Source organism: Lissotriton helveticus, chromosome 2_1 (genome assembly GCF_964261635.1).
Source record: "Lissotriton helveticus chromosome 2_1, aLisHel1.1, whole genome shotgun sequence".
In the NCBI taxonomy this organism is placed as follows: domain Eukaryota; kingdom Metazoa; phylum Chordata; class Amphibia; order Caudata; family Salamandridae; genus Lissotriton; species Lissotriton helveticus.
The window spans coordinates 472,544,300-472,565,890 of NC_136059.1; the positions used below are offsets into that span (position 1 = coordinate 472,544,300).

Sequence of the window (21,591 nt, forward strand, 5' to 3'; positions counted from 1 at the left end):
CCAACCAAAAGAGTCTAGCAGACATAGGGCCAGATGTACGACCATTGATATTTGCGACTCGCAAATTGCATTAAATTGAGACTCGCAATTAGCGAGTCACAAACATCAATGTACAACAGTGTCAGAGACACTGTTTGGGATTCCCAATGGGGTAGCAAATTGCATGCCTCATGCATATTAACGAGGCTGTCGCAAATTGTGACCCCATTGGGAATGGCTGGCACTCCCAGGGATGGTGGCCTGCTGGGGTCAGCAGACCACCATGTCTGGGACTGCTTTGTCAATAAAGCAGTTTTTCTTTTTAAATGCAGCTCATTTTCCTTAAAGGAAAATGGAATGCATTTAAAAAAAAAGAATTTAAACATTTTTAGTTACATTTTTTAAGGGCAGGTAGTGGTCCCTGGGACCAATACCTGCTCTTAAAAAAAAATGTGCGCATGCATTCACAAAGGGGAAGGGGTCCCTTGGGGACCACTTCCCGTTTGCGTATGGTTTTCCACCCTCTTAAAGAGGTTGCAAAATATTCGTACATGGGTGTTAGAGTTGCTATTAGGAAGGGACGTCCTTGGAACGCCCCTTCCTAATAGCAAGTCACTAACCCGATTTTGCGAGTCACTAATTGATTAGCAACTCGCAAAATAGGGCTGGTACATTGGCCTGACATTTTTTGCAGTCGCAAAGGGGCGGAAATCCCCTTTGCTACAGCAAAATTTGGTCGTACATCTGGCCCATGATGGTATACTGCTTTTGTAAATTGGCCATCATGGTAAAAAGGTACAGATGAAAATGTTGTCAAAAATGGCTGTGTTTTTTAATACTCATTTAAATATTTATTTTATTCAACACTTAGTTTCCGTGGGACCCCTTGCTCAATTCAGGATTTTATCTACTTTTCATTAATCTATAGCTTTCCTGGATCACCCATGGATTTCACACTGGTTTTCCCTAGAAACTGGAAGTAGGTTGAGGGCACAAAACATAGCAATATTGGGCGACCTATTTGAAAAATGCCAAAACTGTGAATAAAAAATAGGTTTTTTTTAAATTCAGCTTTGCAAGTGCCTGAAAACTGGAAAGATGGTGACTTTAGCATAGCAAACTATTTCTTGATGCCATATTTTGGAGAAAAACATACACTTTTATTCAGACAATTTTTTCCTATTATTCCCCCCAAAAAACAAAATGTTGCTGTATTTGGCCTATTTTCTTGGTCAAATCCAGGGTAATCCACAAATCTTGGTAATCATCAGAATACCGAGTAGGTTAGAAAAATGCTGCAACTTTGGTGTGGATAGCTTATATGGAAAAAAGTTATGGATCCCTAAGCGTGAACCTCCCCAAGTAACCAAAAAATGGCTCTGCACTGGTGGCAGAAAAGCCTAGCAGTTAAGGGGTAAATGATGAGTATCTTCGACATATTCAAAAGTATATGCACTGTAATAGTTGCCTACTATACATAGGGGCATATTCTGCACATCTAATCATTGAGCAAGTATGGAAAACGGGCTGCATTTAAAAAAAAAAAAAAGATTGCTTATTTTAAAACTAATCACAGACATGGTGGACTGCTGACCTCAGCAGACCACCATCCCTATAATGGCTGTGATTCCTAACGGGTCGCAAATTGCGACCTACCACATGAATATTCCTGAGGTTGGTCTATTTGCAACCCACTATGAATCACTAATATGAACTCAAAAGAGTTTCATACATTAGGAATATCGATTGTACATCTGGCCCATAGAAAACAAAGAAATTAAAATTCCCAGAGAAGACCAGTCAAAAAGACAAGAATGGAAATGTAAACAAATTGTCACAAGCTTGCAGAAAATGAGATGTATGGTTTAAAATTGAAAAAGAAAACAGAAACCAGCTCATGGGTAAAATAAATAGATGTGAGCATAACTGGCGTAATTCTCTCTAACTTAATTACTCATAACTACTGCAACATTACTTGTAATTTTGTGTAAATATGTGAGAAGCGTAATCCAATGTCTAGAGCTATTTTCTTAGTGCAAAATGCACCTTTGCATCCAAAGTGGCCAGAGGATGCATTTTATACCAAGAAAATATCACTAAATAGTACAGGACACAAACCACAGTAGCGAGCAGCCACATTCTCTCTCCTAGTTTGTTGTTCCTGTGCTCCTGCGGTAGGATATTTGCCACAAATTACTCTGGTGTATCTTTGGTAATTTTGCATCACAAAAGTAATGCATAGTTACTGAAATTACTCCAATTACTTTAGTGTCATTTGCCTAAGCCTAGTACAAAACGGTTATCGCTGTTTTTAACGGCAGGAAACTGCCGATAAAGCGGCGATAATGGGCTTGATAATATGCTCTATGAATTCCAATCGAAGCCAATGTTAGATGTCTTCACATCTAACATGGGCTTCGATTGGCAAGCCCATTATCGCCGCTTTATCGGCAGTTTCCTGCCGATAAAAGCGGCGGAAATGTAACGCCCTTTCTTAATAATATGCCCCTCAGAGTCCGAAAAGCAGTCGAGTCCACTGAGGTTATGTTGTTATTTTGTCGGTAGGGCCTGCTGGATGCCCCTGTTTTTTAAAAAAAAGTCAAAAGAAGTGCCACAAGTTCTGGTGGCAGTGGTACGTTGTGGAAAAGTTATCAGATTCAGAACTGTCTCCTCTCTTCCAGTTGTAGGGTGTTGTTCACAATTCAGTGTCCAGGTTCCCTTAAAAGAGCTTCAGCCAGAATTCTTCAAGACTTCCTCTGTCTGCACCCTCTAATCTCAGGATGGAAGTGCCACAGGGGAAATACACTTTATTGATAGCCTTAATCTATTGTAGGCTTCTGGGTCAGCCAGAGATAGGTATGACAATTGGAACGAAATGCTAGAAGAAGAAGGTGACACACAGTAGGAATCACATTTCTCCAGTGGCAGGCATTAATGAATTCTTTGGTACAACAAGCAAAGATGCTTTAGTGCCTCTTCAGAAGGCGTACTTCCAGAATATTGATTTTTTTACATCAACTTCCATACATATCTACTCCAGAATACTAACCGTCACTAGATCATCCAGGTGAGTATATTTAGGTAGACATAGGTTTACTATTTTGAACTCCACATTATGTTTCTAGATAATATGCATATATTCAAGGTATGCAGAAGTGGACTGCGCATATATATCAATATTGTTGTAGGTCGTTATTTGTGGAGTCAATATCTTGACTTACAACCCTTCAGAACAAGAGGGAATCTCTCCTTGGAGAAGACCAAGCAAGAAGTTTTAAAAGGTAAACTGATCAGTCGATAATATTGAGATTTGACTAACACTAATATAATTTCCAAACTAGCCACGACCAGTTATTCCTCTAAGGGATACACTTCCTTCCCTGGATACAACCTTTGTAGCATCAAACGTAACACCTATGTCTATGCACCAAATATTAAAACTGGTTAATGTGTGGCTCCACTGAACAGAGCGCTCTCCTGTCTCCCAAATCCACCAGTTGCCCTGTCAGTTCCTCCAGCGACCTTCAGTGGAAACCTCCCTTGATCTAACACGTGGGCTAGGCCTCCTGGAGGGTACGATTGCAGTGACTGTCATTAGCCTTCCTGCTGAATTAGTGTAGTAGAATGTATTTAGTCAATGACATTATTCTTATCAAGCCCTAGGGCTGGTTCCCATCCCAGTGTAAGCTTTGTGTGGGACTCACTTGAAGTGGCAATTGGGAGGGGAGGTATTGGAGTGGGCATATGTACAGAATGCACTTTTGATTAACCCAGTTAGAATGGATTTAATATCGCAAACTCCTGGCAAGGTATTTATTATAGGAATGTAGTTCCACCACTAGACTCTTCAGCCCAGGTTACCTAGACATTGCAAATTCTGTTTTGATAGAATTTCCAGTAAAAGTTATAAAAGAAATGTCACAATATATTTCTTATAGGAGGAGATATACACTACAATTGAGGGTACCTAGATTGCATACAAACTAACATAGATGGTAGGTTTTAGAAGCGGATGACACAAATATGTCATTCACTCATACTTTGGCGCGTTCTGTGTAGTCATGTAGGGGACCTTACCAGAGAGTCGGATTTAAAAAGAAAACACCTACACTATGAAGTGCGATGATGTGGTTGTGCATCTATGTAAGACTGATGATGTGACATCCCACCCTGAAGATGATATGAATGATGCACCTCGTTTAGCAGGTTCCAAGATTCCTCTCCTGTTATCTGCAAACAACACCCTAATAGTATCACAAATCCAGAGGGGTCCACAATGTATAGTGGGAAAAGTCACTGCTTTTTGTAGCAAGTGTGGACTGGTGGTCAATCATACAAAGACGAAATTTATGGCCATCAGCCCACACAAGTGTTTTGGATGTTCTATATTCTTGGAGGGCAGACTGCTAGATAGGGCCAATGACTTTTCCTACCTGGGGATTAACCTCACTAAATTAATGTCTTAGGCCTTGCAGGAGGAGAGAAGCAGTTTGAACATTAACCAGCATGCAGCACCTATTTTAAAAATGCATGAGGCATCCCAAGATAGACAGATATCTTCTGCTTTGAAAGTGTACAGAGCTAAGGCAGAGGGCAGTGCACTGTACGGGGCAGAAGTGTGGAGTAATGTTGACTTGACCACGTTGGGGGTGGCTGAGAACACCTTTATAAGAACCCTCACACATTTGCCCAAAAATACCCCATTGGTAACCCTCAGATGTGACCTGGGACTTAAACCGATATGCCACAAAGCCCAACACAGACCATTGTTATGCTGCAGGTGCCTTAATTATACTGCAGCGTTGGAAGGCTATTACCATTCTTTTCAGGTTGTAGCTTCTCACAATAGGGCTTGTAATATCAAATGGATCTCTTTTGTCTAAGATATGCTGCATAAGGTAGGCATGGGTGAATGTTGGTCTGCCCCCTTTCAAAGCATCTATCAAAGATATCTCTTAAAAGGGCTTTTTGGGAATACATGTGGACTGACGAGCTCAGGCACGTTTCTGAGGGATCCCTAGCAGATACATTTTTAAACTTTAAGATTGATATGGTATTTGAGCCTTTTTTGGATTGTATACCCCCCAATGGCTGCCAAGGGTATATATCTTAAATGTCGATATGGCACTCTCCCAATATATCTGCTTCGAGCAAAATGGAACCCAGGTGGTGCTGTGACTATTACACGTCCATCATGTCAGCAGGCAGAGGAATACTTAGCATGCTTTATGTTGCTCTGACCATCAAATGTATGCCCTAGAAAATCCTGGATACTTCCATCATGTAAACAACATGGATGTCGGCAGCATCAGAATGCTTTACCGCTGTTGTGTACTGACTCCTGTCAGGTTGCTGTTTGTGCAGTCTCTAAATACTTAGATTGAAGCTGGTGCATTAGAATGAAAGCGTTGGCCAGAATTTTTTGCGGAGTCGAGAGGCCAGTCTTTTAACCTTTTAATGTGACGAATTTTATCTGTCCCTTCTAAATTTCTATTTATTTAACGAGGCTTTTTATAGATGATAATATGACTCGATTTCTTAAGTCTGCTGTTCTTCCCAAATATGTTTCCCTTTAAAATACTGATGAGTGATGGACGTTTTACTCTTTCTAAAAGCCATTGTCTGCTTTAAAATTGTGATATGTTCCATCGTGCTACCTGTTTTTAATATTATTTGTATAATTGTCTTATTTGTTGCATAAGTTTATGGTTGTAAAATACCAGTTAAAGTATTTTGATGATGATGACAAGACTGCAGGCCAAAATACCAGATGTCAAAAGCAAATAAATGGCCAGGAGCACAGTACATACATAGATATTATTACACTTAAACAGAATTGTAATTAAAAAGCCTTTCAGCTGTGTGTTTACTGCGTGTTGCTTATTTGTGGGATTTGAAGAACATTCTTTAAATAGATCTTGCAACAAGGGGATTGAAAGTCAGCTGATCCCAATATAATTTCTGCAGTGTGCACTGTTTTTTTGCTTCTGGAGAACAGTGTGTCCCAAAGAGACAACGGGTCTCTAAACCTTTGCATTATAACATTTACATTTATTGGTTATGTTTCTACCAACTGATCCGCTGTGTACCATCTACATCTTGCAATGGCATGGTGTTGAATCTCATCAAATTTCAGATAGATTGTTTATGTTTGCATAACTGTTTAGGACTGCAGAAACATTTTAAAAACTGAATTCATGAGCTGACACCTACCCCAAAACATTTTTCGGCTTCCAGTTCTGGTGATCTGCAAGGTGGGGAGCATGGATAACAAACTAGACTCTAACACTTAGGGTTCGATTCACAAAGGCAACTTACATGGAGTAAAGTTTCAGGTGCCGAGCCTCCGCACTTAGGGCAGAGTCTCAACACTTGGGATGGAATCTCCACACTTAGGGCAGAATCTCCACACTGTGCACTCTCTGCAGTGTACAGTGAAGAGATTCCACCTGAGTGTGGAGACTCCTTCCTTGTAATTTTGCTACATGCAAGGTACCATTGTGAATTGGACCCTTAGTTTGTTAGTGTGGAATGGGCCTCAAGCAGTCGCACTTCCTTTTATGTATTCCTTCAGCAGAACCTGGTATCTAGTTGTATGTGACTTGGGGATTTGTCACACAGAGTGGCCTAATGGCTCACTACACCCATCTCCACTTTGGATTGTACCATATCCTTCTTCAGAAAATGTTTCTTAGTGCAGGATGGTGGCCAGTCTACAAGTGTTGAAGTGCTGCAGAGTCACCCACAAACTTTGTGCCTTCACCCCTCCTTTTTTCTGAATCCGTTTTATTTGGCTTCTAGAACTCTATGCACTTTGCCACCATTAGCTAGTGCTAAAGTGCTTGTGCTCTCTCCTTTAAAATGGTAAAATTGGTTCACACTCTAATGGCACATTTCCTTTACTTATAACTCCCTGGTAAAGTGGTAATCACTAAAAATCAAGGGCTGGTAAATTAACTGTTGCTGGTGGGCATGCAGCACTTATTGTGCCCCCACTAAAACAGCCATTTCAACGTGTCTTATGTCTGACATTGCAGCCTGTGTGTAGATTTAAACTTTAAATTGCCATTTTGACTTGGCAAAATAAATCTTTTCCAAGGACTAACTCCCTTTTTAATACATATATGTCACCCCTAAGATAGATCCTAGACAGCCCATAGGGCAGGGTGCAGTGTATTTAAAAAGTAGGTCTTATACTTTAAAGTTTTACATGTCCGGGTAGTGAAAAACTTCCAAATGCGTTTTTCACTACTGTGAGACCTACCTCTCCCATAGGGTAACATTGTGTTCCCTTATTACATTTATTAAGTGATAACCTTTGTTCGGGAGCAGGTTGGAAATGCTGTGTTTAGTGTCTAGTGTCTAAGAAATTATAACTTAATATCCTTCTAGAGTCAGATTGTAAGTCAGAACTCTGAAAATGGCATTTGAAGGAAGCTGTCATTTACTTGACTTAACCATTTGGTTCTTGTAGCCTGTTCCTAGTTACATGATAGATGTAGTTGACAGTTGGCCTTTGTTTATTCCCCCCAGACAGCCACAGAATAGAGGGACTGGATGTTGACAGGATGGGCCTTCTAGACAATGGGAGGGACAGAGCAGCCACATATCACACTTGCACTTGAAAGAAACTGCCTCAGCACACACAGAAAGAACGTCAGGCTAGCCTATTAGCCCCCATACATCCTGAATTCATGGCAGGGAGGCAGGAAATTCCAGGCACTTCTGTGGGGGAAAACCCAAGACGTTTCTTCCACTTCAAAACTGGCAGCCGATATAAGGCTAGGATTTTCAGACCCGCTCTTCAGTATACTCTTAGGCCTGTGAACACTACAGAAAAAAAAATGCCCTGCTGCCAGAGAATTGCTCTGCTGCTTGGAGACTAGCCTGCTGTTTTGGAAGAATGACTGGACATGTTCCTTTCATCTCAGGGTAACTGAGCGACTCCAAAGGATAGTTAGCTGACCTCTTGTTCTGATCTACAGGGACACAACAAGCTCCAGAGGCCTCTCTGCAATTGCCCAGCTGACTTGCGGCATTGGACCTGTCTGGACCTGCAATTGGACCTGCCCGAGCCCTGCTTGAGTGAGTTTCGTATTCCCAAGAGTTGCCTCCCAGGTCGTGGACCCTTGATGTGGCATCAGCTGACCTCCTCCTGGAGGAAATCCTGAAGTTTTGGGCTCTTCTTGACTCACACCAAGATGTTGCCGTCTGCATCAACCATGAATGCGAGCTAGGTGTAGGCCATTCCCACTCTTCTCAGCGGTACTGCCCTCCATTTTGTTGGGGTGGGTTGAAAGGTTGTTATTATTCCAGTAGTGTTAGTTCCATTTTCCTCCTCCTTCGAGATCTTTTTGAACCATGAGATGTTGTTGAACCATGAGACTGGTTCATTGTGGGCAAAGTTCATTCCCATTACCCAGGGGCTCTTGTGAGAGCATCAAGAGGTTCCCTTAGGGATGAAGCTGCCTCAAGCACCACAACCTTGAGCCCTTCTGCCACTGCACCAGCTTCACCAATGATAGCCATGTCCCTGAATTAATGCAGATGATGTATTGATAAGTACACACTGTCATAGTTTGCACCTCACAGGCAGCATGGGATTGAAGAGCAGCTGTGCCCCCCACTTCTACAAGAGATTGAGTGTTAAAAGCCGGTTCCTCCTTTGAGATACCTGAAAGCCCCCTCGAGGGTAAGCACTGTCACACTTAAGCCTGGAATTACAAGAGTGGGTGTGCTCCTCAAGACTCTTCATGACCCCTACAGCTTCCCATACCCAAGGAAAGGAGCCAATAATCCCTTCTATAACTATTTGTAATGGACATTCAGCTATGTCTCTGCGGCCTGTGCATGCTTCTGTTTTAGGAACATGGGCACGTGAAAAGGATATTTCCTCATTTTCATGAAGAAAAGAATGAATACCCCCTTCTAAATGCATACGTGTGGCATTTGAACCCTACCTTGCTTCTGATGTCATTGTGCCATGGTTACTTATAATTCCATGTTAGATTTTGGTATCCAAGGTTATAGAATGTGTTGATTCAGATATGTGCTGGCTGTTGCCTTTTACTGCCTGAGACCTGGATGGGTTTCTTCTTATTCTGGAATGAACTTGAAGCTTTCTTCACCTACCTGCCTCCTGCGTGATCCTTTCTGCTCTTTCAAGGATTTTACAGGCACAGTTGTTATCCTTTAAATCAACATTGTGTTAAATGCTTCTTACCACGCGTAAATCAACATTGTGTTAAATGCTTCTTACCTCGCGTGCCCACCCCGAGTCACCGAAGCCTTTGAGGAACCTCCGAAATCTGCCTTTGGTGTTCGACACCTTCACAGAGCCATTCTTCCTTCCGAACTCATCGAAGCCACTCCTTTCTATCTGCTGTGCGTAGGTCATCCCGTCTAGAATGCTCACCCTTTGCCTGCTGCCACATGCATTTTCACATTGCCTGACCTCAAGCAGCCACCATCTCTTATGTTTATATTGTTTACTGCTACTGTCTCGATGACTCTACTCTGCATGCCACATCTGTGACACACACACTTTTGAGTTCTAATTACCTTCATCTTGTGTGCCCCATTGTGACATGCAGACATTTATGTTTTAATTTTTAAAAGCATTCTTTGCGTTCTACAACTGTGATACGCACACAACCCTGTTGTTTCTACGCTACTCTACAACTGTGATACGCACACATGTACATTTGATTAAGGGTAGCGCGCCACACGGTTCCTCTGAGAACTTTTACAGTTTTAAAACTTAGTGTTCTACTTTGTATTTCCTTTTGGTCAATTTTTAAATAGTTCTTCTCTGTTGAAGTTACAACTTTATCTCACTATTAGACATGCAGAATGTAACTGCTCCACCTTTCTTCCTGATGCCACCCGGGGGGGTCTCCTATCAAGTGGCAGAAATGGTAAAAGGTTTTTAAACGTTATGCAAGAGTTTGTGGAGTAAGTCTTAGTGTGGAGCGTAGGTCTTCACTTTGCTTCACTGTTTAGGGTCAGAGGGGCAGGACGTTTTCGATCACCTTTCTGAACTCAGTGACGCAGAAGGAAGAGACTTAAATGAATTTGACATTTGCATGAAAAAACTTGACAAGCACTATTTACCTAAAGTGAGTACCATATTAGAAAGGTATCAATTTGCTAAAAGGTTACAAAATGAAAGCGAGACTGTTGGGGGATACATCACTCAACTCTGAAAGCTTGCTTCATCCTGCAGGTTTGCGGAATTGTTGGATGAGAGGATCAGATACCAGTTCATGTTGGGCTGTAACATTGAAAAGATCTGTGAAGAGCTTTGGTTGAATGAATGAATGAATGAATGAGGGCAATTTGTATTACGCTACTAAAACCCGAAGGTGTCAAGGCGCCTACCAAAACAGAACAAGAAAAGGGCAGGGCACAACTATAGGTATGTCCGCACAAAGAGATGGGTTTTAAGAGCATTCCTAAAAAGCTGAAGAGTAGGAAGGGACCTTAGTTCCAGGGGGAGGGCGTTCCACCACTTGGGAGCCAGATTAGAAAAAGCTTTACGACCCCATCTGGCTCTCTGAATACGGGGGACTGAAAGAAGGAGGTTGAGGGATGAACCCTCCTTAGATGAGGTAATCCAAGTAGCAAAAATGGTTGAGCACTCCTTAAGGTTTGTTGACACCATGAAAAAGGACAGGCAGGCAGTAGTTCAGGTTGTCAAAGAAGAGACAAATATTATGCCTTGACCTAATAATGCGAGTAAGAGTAAAGGCAAGCCTTTTGTTCTGAAATGCTATAGGTGCGAGAAATTAGACCATTTGGCAAATTACAAGAAATGCCCTGCCTTGAATGTTATTTGGTCTAAATGTAAAAAGAAGGGCCATCTTTCTGTTGTTTGCAAAACCAAGAGGATTTCCTCTAATGTCAAGTGTGTGGAAGCAGAGGTTCTCGAGGAAGATTTTGTCTGTGGCCAGATTGTGGTCCAAGTGGATTCTGGTGCACAACATAAATCTTGCCCATTTGATACCATTCAGGTGGAAGGTGAATTCACCAAGGTTCTCTTTGACTCGGGTGCCAAAATCACAATAATTTCAAGGATATTTTACCAAAGCAAACTGGCTTGCAAGACTTCACTTCTTAAACCTGATATACATCCTTTAGCCTATGGTGGGGAGCCCATACCACTGCGTGGTTACTTTATAGGACTCATCGTGTACAAGGACCGTTACACCTCTGGCAAGATTTATGTGTCGGAAAAAGGCTACAGCATAATCAGCTGGTTCCACCAAGGGGATTTGGGGATCATGCTTGACCCAGGTAGCACGTTTCCCATCAAACTAAAGGAGAAGGTGAATACCATTCGTGAAAATCCAGATCTTGGCATTGAATCTCGTGTTAAGGAGAGTTTCCCCAATGTGTTTAGGAATGAACTTGGTTGTCTCAAGAAGTTCAAGGTTGAAATACATTTGCATCCTGACTCACAACCTTCCAGCTGTAAGGTGAGAAGTGTACCTTTGGCTGTGAGAGAAGAAATGAGAAAAGAATTGGAGAAGCTAAAGCAGGGTGGAATAATTGAAGAGGTCGAAGGGACTGATTGGTTGGCCCCGGTGGTTGCAGCTTGCAAGGCCAATGGGTCACTCCGTCTATGTGTGGACTTGAGAAAACTAAACAAATGTGTAATAGTAGATCGTTATCCACTCCCGAACATTTCAGAGCTGCTGGTCTTGCTTGGGGGAGCCAAAGTATTCCTATTGACTTGGATTCGGCCTATCACCAGATTGAATTGGCTGAGTCTTCAAGGGACTACACAGCTTTTATAACTCCATTTGGCTCATTCAGATTTGTAAGGATGCCATTTGGCCTTGTGTCTGCGGCGTCCGTCTTTCAGCGTGCCATGGAGAAGATCCTCAAAGGCTGTAAAGGGGTCTGCGTCTACCAAGATGACTTCTTGTGTTTGGGGAGGAATATAAAGAACACAATGACCATCTTAATGTTGTTTTGACTAAACTGCAAGAAGCAAATCTTACCATCAAATCTGAGAAATGTCAGTTTGGTACAGCCTCCATCCACTACTGTCTCAGGTGAGGGAGTTGCACCAAAGTCTAGTTTGGTGGATACCATTTCTCGCATGTCTGCTCCTTCTCGTAGAGAGGAACTCATGAAGTTCTTTGGAATTGTTGAATATTATAATAAGTTTATTGAAAACTTTGCTCAGGTCAGTGCCAACATGAGGACACTCTGGAGGAAGGGAGTTGAATTCAAGTGGAATGAGGTTTGTGACCACAAGTTTGCTTCTCTCAAGAAAAAGCTCAGTGATGCGCCTAAGCTTAAAAGTTTTGTCCCCTTCCAAAATGTCCCTCATTGAAATAGACGCCAGTCTAAAAGGTTTGGGAGCCATCCTTCAACAAGAAGGTGAAGGGGGTATGAGAACAATCATGTTTCTCTCTTGAAGGCTCAAGGACGCGGTGTCCTGTTACTCGTTATTGAACGGGAGGCCTTGGCAGTGTTTTGGGCCATCAAGAAGCTGAAAATGTTTCTGTGGGGAAGCAAGTTTTTGGTGAAGACTGATCATAAGCCCCTCTGTGAAACCTTCACCAAGCAAGGTATAGACCTAGTCTCTAGCAGAATAACTAAGTGGGTCATAGACCTCCAGGAGTATGATTTTGAAATTAGGTACATTCCTGGGGTAGAGAATGGCATAGCTGATACCCTTTCGAGACTAGTGGGGAAGGTTGAAGAGGATGTCTCCGATAATAGTGATGTTCATGTGTGTGTTATTGAAGAAGAAATTATTGATAAGCATCAGTGGAGGGTTGAATTTTCCTCTGATCCTGTTCTCTCTGAAGAGTTGACTCTCATTCACAAAGGGTGGCACACAAAAAGACAGGGATCTCAGGAGGCTTCCACATTTTTGGGCTTAAAGGATGAGTTGGCTGTTTGTGATGGGGTGCTAATGCATGGGACAAGGCTAGTTCCTCCACTCAAACTTCACAAACGTTTAATTGATTTGGCCCACAAGTCCCATTATGGAATGTCCAAAATTAAAGAGAGGATCTGGTTCTCCTGTTGGTGGCCTGGGATGGATTTACATGTTGAAAGAGTCATAAGGGACTGCAAGGTGTGTACTACGAGTGAGAAGTTCAAGCTACTAAGGGTCCAGCCCATGGTCATCAGGGAACTTCCCCGTGGACCTTGGAAGGAGGTGGCTTTAGATATATATCAGTGCCAGTTCATTCGAATGGTCAGCAGGTATTTATCTTGGTTCTCCTAGATTTATTTTCAGGGTGGCCTGAAATTCACTTTGCCTCTAGTATAGAAACTGTGCACGTAATAAAGTTTCTGGAAACTCTTATGGCCAAGGAGGGGTACCCTGAAATCTTCCTCACTGATAATTGGGTACAGTTAGTCTCACGAGAGATGGAGGCATTTTTGAAAGATCGCGGCATCAGGCACAAGAGATGCTCCCTTTATCAGACAGAAACCAATGGTATGGTAGAAAGGTTCAATAGGGTGTTAAAGAAAGTCATCTCTTGGGCCAAAAGCTCTGGTCTCAATTGGAAGGAGGAGGTTTCCTAAAAAGGTCGACTGGAAAGTCACCTTTTGTTCTCTTCAGGAGTAGGTCTCCCTGTACCATGCTTGAACCCTCTTGGGTGAGGCATCTTGAGGAGTCTGTCTCTGCGACTAAGTCTGAAAAGGTCTCTCCTGACTGGCCTATGAGGGAACAAGCTAAGGGGCAAATTTGCAAGCCCCTTACGCAAGATTTGCGCTGCGGTTGTGTCACGTATGTGGCGCAGCGGCGGCGCAATGCCAGCGCCATGCTGCGGGCTATTTACAACGTGACGCATCTAAGGAGATGCGTCACGTTGTAAAGTCCTGCACCGCATGTGGGCCTTCCTGCACAGGGGGGGCATTCTGGCGCAGGAACGCCTCCGAAAAGTGGCTGAGTGAAATCTACAAGATTTCACTCAGTCACTTTTCCGGCCATGCTGCGTCAAAACCCTGCGCCTGCTTGAAGAAGGCATAAGGATTGACACAGCATGTTAGGGATAGGGGAAACCCGAGCCTTGCTGGAGCTGCGTCGCGCTTGCGACGCAACTCCAGCAATGAGCTGACTTTCCGCGGGGGGGTGCGACAAGCATCCACCCATCTGTGCGCCACGGTGCGCCGCATTGTAAATGCGGTGCATCAGTGGCAGCGCATGGCTGGGCAGATGCGTCGCAACTCTACTGGCGCATCCCTCGTGATTAGCAGAGATGCGACAGAAGTTGTAAATCTGCCCCCCAGTGCTTGTCTAGGAAGTTGTACTTCAACTCCAAGAAATCCCCCAAGGGAACTGTGGTCAAGGTAGGCGAGTTTGTTTTCATCAGACTACCTGGTACCAAGGTTAAGTTTTCCAAACCCATACGGGTCATTAAAGTTTTCGAAAACGTTGTAAGAACCCAAGACCACAACATTTGGAATTTGAGCAGAGCCTCAGTGTACAAAGAGTCTGTGTCTAGTGAAAGCTCTCTGGTTAGAGAAAATGCTGGTACTGCCTCATTTGCTTCTCCACGTTTGTCCTCTAGGATTGTCAAGAGGCCATGCTATTTATAATACTATGTATCTTGAAAACATGTTCTCATGGTTAACATTTCATTTATGCTATTTTTATGCCTGTTTCTCTTCCTTGTCTTCCTTTTCTCTCCCTCTCTCCTCGCTCTCACGATCTTTTCTATTTCATCCCTGTGTTAACAGGGGAAGGTGTGTGGCATCTGAAGCCTACCTGAAGCCTACCTTGCTTCTGATGTCATGGTGCCATGGTTACTTATAATTCCATGTTAGATTTTGGTATCCCAGGTTATAGAATGTGTTGATTCAGATGTGTGCTGGCTGTTGCCTTTGACTGGCTGGGAACTGGATGGGTTTCTTTTTACTCTGGAATAAACTTGAAGCTCTCTTCAAATACCTGTCTCATGCATGATCCTTTCAGCTGTTTCAATGATCATACAATAGGCTTTTAGTGCAGTGACGGCTAATGCCGACACAAAGTGGGGGTAAGTTCGAGGGAAAACAAGAAAAAAAGCAAAAAAAGTACACTTACCTTCCTGCTGCAGGCCGCCGCCTCTACGATCCTCTTCTCCCGTGGCTCGGTGCTCTTCTAGTCCAGGAACTGCAAACTGCATTTCCCATGAGCACATGCTACAAGACTCCCCTATGGCCAATCCTAGCACTTCTCGAAGTGCTGGGATTGGCCTGAGCGGGCTCGTTTACCACTCCAAAGATGACTGGAAGCCTGCACCTGCTGTTCTCTCCACCCGGCAATGCAGCTCGGGCTGGGGAGAGGTCAGTGTGCATGTCGGTTTGGCCGTCAGGAGATAGCCGGCCAAACCCACATGCACACTGACAGCAGTGCCGAGTGCCCACCACTCCTGCTGCTGATGGCCCCGTCCCCAGGACTCTGATGACGACTGCTTGGTCTAACCAGCTCCTACAGGTAAAACAAAATGATAATAAAGCAGTTTTAATAATTGCTTTATTATCATTTTATTTTATGTTTTCGCCTGCTCCTTCCAGCAGTGGGACGATTCTCCTCTGCCATTAGGGAGGAGCCGCCAGTGCACATGGTGAGCTCACTTCAAAACATGGCCTCTCCAATATAATTAACATAAAAGAAATGGATGAGTGTAATGGACGGCTGGAAGGGGAACATAGGCTCGAGACTCTGGTAGGCCTTGGATACCTGGTGGCCAAGCGAAGTGTCACACGTGAATAGAACGCCAGTGACCCAACCCTGGTCATTGACTGGTTGATAGTTATGGATACAAGCTTGGCGGCTGAGAAAACAGTGAATAAATGCAAGGATGTGCAAGAAAACAAAAAAAAGGTCTGGAGAACAGGAGACCAACAAAGGATCCCCACAGAACGGAATTGCATGAATGTTGGGAACTGATTATTTTGTGTCCTTTCCTTGATACTTCCTCAAATAAAGGTGGTTGGGTGGTAAGACCTTTATTCCAATGATGTATACCGTGTGTGACAACTACATGTCTGATTTATATTGTTGCTACCTGTACCAAATTCTGTTTATGGAAAACAATACAAATATGTCATAAAAAATGAGAGACTGGTTAATTTCCACATGCCTTCATCAGCAGCAAGAGACACGTGAAACGCTAGAACCAGTGTGAAATGACTGAAACATACCATTCCAGTTTTCTTTTCGAGATTAAAGTCTGCAGGTCTATCACTCTTTAACACCATCTCTCTCTTTAACAGGTCTACTCAGATCAAGACATACTCGTGGGATAATGCCCAGGTGATTTTAGTTGGAAACAAGTGTGACATGGAAGATGAGAGGGTGGTCGCCACTGAAAGAGGAAGGCATTTAGCAGAGCAGCTTGGTAAGACCCCACAGGACATTCAGCTTTGTAATTAGTTCTAACGGAAATAAGAATCTTAATTAAATGCAATTATGTGTTTAATTAAAGCAGATCACGCTCCATCGTGCAAATGAAAATTAATTTAATAGTAGCATTTAGGTGATTTTTCAGTGTTTTTCCTCGAACTGAAATTGCTTCTAATACTTCTTTTGTTTGCTAATTTCTTCATCGTTTGCCTTTTTTTTGGGGTGGGGGGCTTTTTCAGAAGAAATTAAAGCCAGTTCCCAGCATCGGCTGCACAGTGGTGAAGTAAACAGGTCACCATGTCCTTCGGTTATCATTAGCTTCACAGCAGTAGAACTTGAACTAGATCTTGAATATCCTCTAAGCTGAAAATGCTGTGGCTCAGGATTAAGAAGTATTTGTAGAGCTCAGTGCTCATCTGTGTTTTGAAAATGTCAGTTCTGGGGTTTCAAATTGGTAGACAAGTGCCCATTGCTTTTTTTCTGCCTCAGTACTCAATGGGCCAGATGTACAAAGCACCTGTCGCACAATACTTGTCACAATTTTTTGTGACCAGTGTGGTATTTTACACACCGACCTTTGTACCAATAGGTTGTTTTGCAAAATACCAAATTGTAGTGGGTAAAAAAAGCCCTATGGTAGGTTGCATATTGTGTATTGCATGCTGTAGTTGGCGGAAGCAAAATGGGAGTGACACAACGACAGACCAATGGGTGAAGACAGGTGGCTGAACGACCCTTTAATTAAGTATATTATATGTATTATTTTGGTCAAATCAAAAGTAAAAACAAAGACGGAACAAAGATTGCTTTATTTAAAAGCAATCACAGACATGGTGGCCTGCTGACCCTAGCAGGCCACTATCCTTGTTCGGTCTTTCCTTTTTTCTTTGCTTCTTTTTTTTCCTATTATTCCCATTTCCTTTGATTTTTTTCTTGTTTCTTTTCTTTCTTTTTTGCCTTCTTTCCATTTTCTTTCCTTCTTTTCTTTTTTCTTTCTTTCTTTGATTCTTTTCTAGTTTCTTTACTTCTTTACTTTTTTCTTTCCTTCGTTCCTTCTTTCCTCTTCCATCATTTCATCTTTCCTTTCTTTCTTTTTTGCTTTCTTTCCCTTTTCTTTCCTTCTTCAATTTTTTCATTTCTTCTTTGCTTGATTCCTCCTTCCCTTTATCTTTTTTTCTTTCTTCTTTTCTTTCTTTCTTGCCTTCTTTCCCTTTTCTAGCCTTTTTTCTTTCCTGCTTTCATTTTATTCTTTCCGTCATTCTTTTTTCCCTTATTCCTTCTTTCCTCATTCCTTCATTCCTTTTTCCCTTTTCTTCTCTTTTTTGCCTTCTTCCCTTTCTCTCCTTTCTTTCTTTTTTGCTTTCAATACTTTTTAATTTTCTTCTCTGCTTCTTTCCTTTCTTTCTTTCTTCCGTTCTTTCTTTTTTGCCTTTGTTCTTTTGTCTTCTTTTTACCTTCTTTCCTTCTTTATTTCCATATATCTGTATTTGTCTTTTCTTTCCTTCTTTCTTTCCATTTTGCAATCTTTCTTACATTCTTCCCTTCTTTATTTGTGTTTCCTTATTTCTTTTTTGTCTTCTTTCTTTGTTGTTTTTTTGGCTTTTTTATTTTCTTTCCTTTTCTTCTTTTCTGTCCTCTTTCCATCTTTCTTTCTTACTTTCTTTTTTGCCCTCTTTCTTTCTTGCCATTTGTCCAATTGTCCTTGGTTTTTCATTTTTCCCTTCTTTTCTTCTTCCTTTTTGCCTCCCTCCTTCCCTTTTTGGCTCCCTGCCTTCCTTCCGATATTCCTTTCTTTCTGTCCTTTTTTGCCCTTCTTTCTTTATTTTTTGTCTGTCTTCCTTCCCTGTTGCCTTTCTTCTTTACTTTTTCCCCTTTTTCTTGCTTTCTTTCTCAAAGGTGAGGCAAACAGCCTCTTCTAGATAGATTTTTTTTTAGCTGTGTGTTAGCCAAGACCTTTTTATTTTACTTAAAGTATGTAAAACCTAATTTCTTACATGAGTTTTCAGCCAGAGGTCATTCATTACTCTGTGATTGTCCCATTCACATTTTTCTTCTACCCACTCCAGCATGCATCGAGGGAAAATGTTGGCCCACTTCAGACATTCGCCGACTTTGAGTTATGGCATACTGCCCTTTCACAAGGAGGACATCCAAACATCCAAACACAAGGTACTTCCCTTCAGTGCCGGGTGTACCATGGCAATAAGTACTTTTTTGAGACCAGAAAAACACTTTTTGCCTTTAGTCTTTTTTTTAGATTTAATGAGGTTCTCTGCAGCTTCCTAAACAACAGTTTTGGAAAAACCTGGACAAGGCAAAACAATAATTGACAAAAGGCTGGCAGCCAATACCAAACCTATTGGCCTTACCAGTGCTTGTGTTTAAATGAATTTTTGACTGCCTTTGTTACACCATTTGGTACCTTCAGATACAAGAGGGTGCCATTTGGTTTGGTATCGAAAGCCTCAGTATCTCAAAGAGCGATAGAGAGAGTATTGAAAGGATTGTATTAACATTGATAAACATTGATCAGAATGATGTACTGATTTTCAGAAGAAATGTTGATAAGCATGATGTACCGGTGTAGGAGCTGCTTTAAAAACTGGAAGGAGTTAATTTAACTGCATAAAAGTGAGAAGCGCACATTCAGGAAGAGTTTATGTAATACCTAGGACATGAGATCTCGGAGGAAGGGATTAAACCTGTCAGGGCTGGTTGATATATCAAAAATGTGTCTTCACCTTCAAACAAAGAGGAATTATTACACTTTTTAGGTATGGGGGAGTATTATAATACATTACTTCAAAATATTGTGAAGAAAAGCTGACAAATGAGGGTATACTGAAAAAAGTGTGGAATTTGATTGGAGTGAAGATTGTGAGAGGGAGTTTAATACATTCTGAACTGACCACAGCACCTAGGTTACAAAGTTGTTATCCTTGCCAGAATTTCAAGTTAATTGCTGATACCAGTCTCAAAGGATTAACCGCAGTTTTGTTGCAGAGTGAAGAAGAGTCTGAAAGAGCTATAATGTATCCCTCGCACAGTTTGAAGGGACCGGAAACATGCTATTCAGTGATAGAGAGAGCCTTTGCAGATTTTTTGGTTACAGGGACTCGCAGTCTCAAAGCTCAAAGCCCCAGGAGGAGGAGTGTCTGTTTCCTGACACAGCCCAGGCCAAGGGCAGGCCTGTTCCGAACCTGTCACCGCCAGAAAGAAGCAGTGCGGGGCCAACCCCAGGCCAAGGGCAGGATCAATCTGCGCCCGTCAGTGGCCAGAACAGACAGTACAGGGCCACTCCGCCTTGGCTTTGCGGTGGGCGCAGTCTGGTACTTCTGGAAAAACCATTTTTATGGTCCAGGTGTGCACCTAATTTCCACTTCTGCCTGCATTTCTTCTTTGTACTCTTGCTGAGGACTCTGTCCCTCAGCTTATTCGGACTTATAGGAAGGGTTGCAGGGTGCATGTGGGGCTTGTGGACTCCTGCTGCCTGAGCTGCTTCTCACTTTGGTTCCTGTCTGGACTTCCTTTTTGGCCTCCCGCTTGTCCCCCAGCTTGCTTGGCTTTTAGGAGAGACTGAGGGGTGTGCGGGTGGACCCAAGCTGCTTGAGTTACCTCCCGTTGGGGTGGAACTACATCTGCCAGACTGCCCAAAACTACGTAGCTCAGCTCAAACCACCAGGAGGCGGAGGAAGGGGACATCGTGCGTAAAAACACTTTTTGTAACCATGGCCGGGGATGTGTCAGATTTAGCCCCTGCTCCCTGACTTTGTCATGGTTGTGCCCGTCCAAGCCTGGAGGAGGTTGGGCTGGGCCACCCCTCTTGACTTTGTAATTGCTGCAGTTTGTTGTGCTGGGAGCTGATTGGGGGGGGGGGGCACAATCCCTAGAATCCATCACAGGCCCAGGAAGATGCTTCTTCTTAGAAGTTCTTCAGTTTCTTGTAAGCTTAACATTTGATCACTGAATTTTTGGGTGTGACGGGAAGCTTAAAACTCCTGCTCCAGCTAAGTCAAGCTGTTCTTCCTCTTCCCTGGATGGCTGTATCAAATGCACAAAGGGGGCCTTAAACACGTAAATAGAGCATACAGATCATTGTCTCTCCGGCACTTTGGCGGAAAGAACTGGATCTGGGCCCATTCCTTTGAAAGAATCTGGTTCAGATATTGTGTGTGACATTGCGCAGGACTCTGCTCACGGGTTGGTTTTAGTGCCAACCGACTTGAATTATGTTTTTTCTGATGATGATGGACTGATCCTTAGTATGGTCACCATTTCACCACATGATAACGGTCCCCCTGCTAAGCGGAAAAAGGTATCAGAAGTTACAAATACCTGCCCCTCCGTAGCCCCTCAATCTAATCATGCCATTGACTCTATCACACTCAGTTCTGTTCTGTGGATTTAGACTCTTTTCAGAAGACTCTCTAGGACAATGTGAGGGGTGTGAGTGAAAGTGTGCTTGCACCTATGTGTTCTAGGCTGGGGATCATTGAAGAAGGTATCAGCTGGCCCGTCAGACTTGAATAACTATCGCCCTATATCCAACATTTCGACCCTGGCCAAATTGCTCGAGAAATGTGTGAAACATGCAGCTGAGTAACCACATCGACTACTTCAATCTGTTAGATCAATTTCAATCTGGCTTTCGATCGGGGCATAGTACCGAATCAGCCATGACCAACATCATAGATGATGCCCTACAAATACTGGATCAAAACAAAGCCTGTTTGTTAATCCTACTTGACTTATCCTCAGCCTTAGATACAGTCTAAAAACAGCAACTCGCTAGACCTCTTACAACATAGAATGGGTTTATCTGGAACAGTGTTAAACTGGTTCACTTCTTTCCTCCAAGACAGAACGCAAAGATTTAAGATCAACCAATCTTTATCCAATCCCACTCCAGTCACCTTGGGAGTACCCCAGGGATCCTTCCTCTCCCCTACACTCTTCAATCTGTTTATGGAACCACTCACTGAGCTTCTCAACTCCTCAAACATCCAATATCACCTGTACGCCGAGGACACACAGCTCTACATTAAGGTCGACTCTCTTGAAGACATCAAGTCCCTTAACTCAACGCTCCAAAAAACACAGATTTGGCTGACAAACAACCATTTAAAACTTAACACTCAAAAAACTGAATTCCTCCTTATCCCTCCCCCTAAACAAACGGACACGATCCGCGAATGGATGCAGCACCTAACAGCACTCGATAGTCAACCTCGTATTATTGAGTCAGCGAA

General features: G+C 42.8%; 1 protein-coding gene across 1 annotated transcript in view; it reads left to right on the top strand.

The window, feature by feature from the left end:
• The window catches only part of RAB3C (RAB3C, member RAS oncogene family), a 422,835-nt gene that overhangs the window by 359,051 nt on the left and 42,193 nt on the right, over positions 1-21,591 (top strand). The window contains exon 3 of the mRNA XM_078675123.1: positions 16,213-16,337. Coding sequence (XP_078531249.1) covers positions 16,213-16,337 — 125 coding nt within the window. The remainder of the gene's footprint in view (positions 1-16,212; positions 16,338-21,591) is intronic.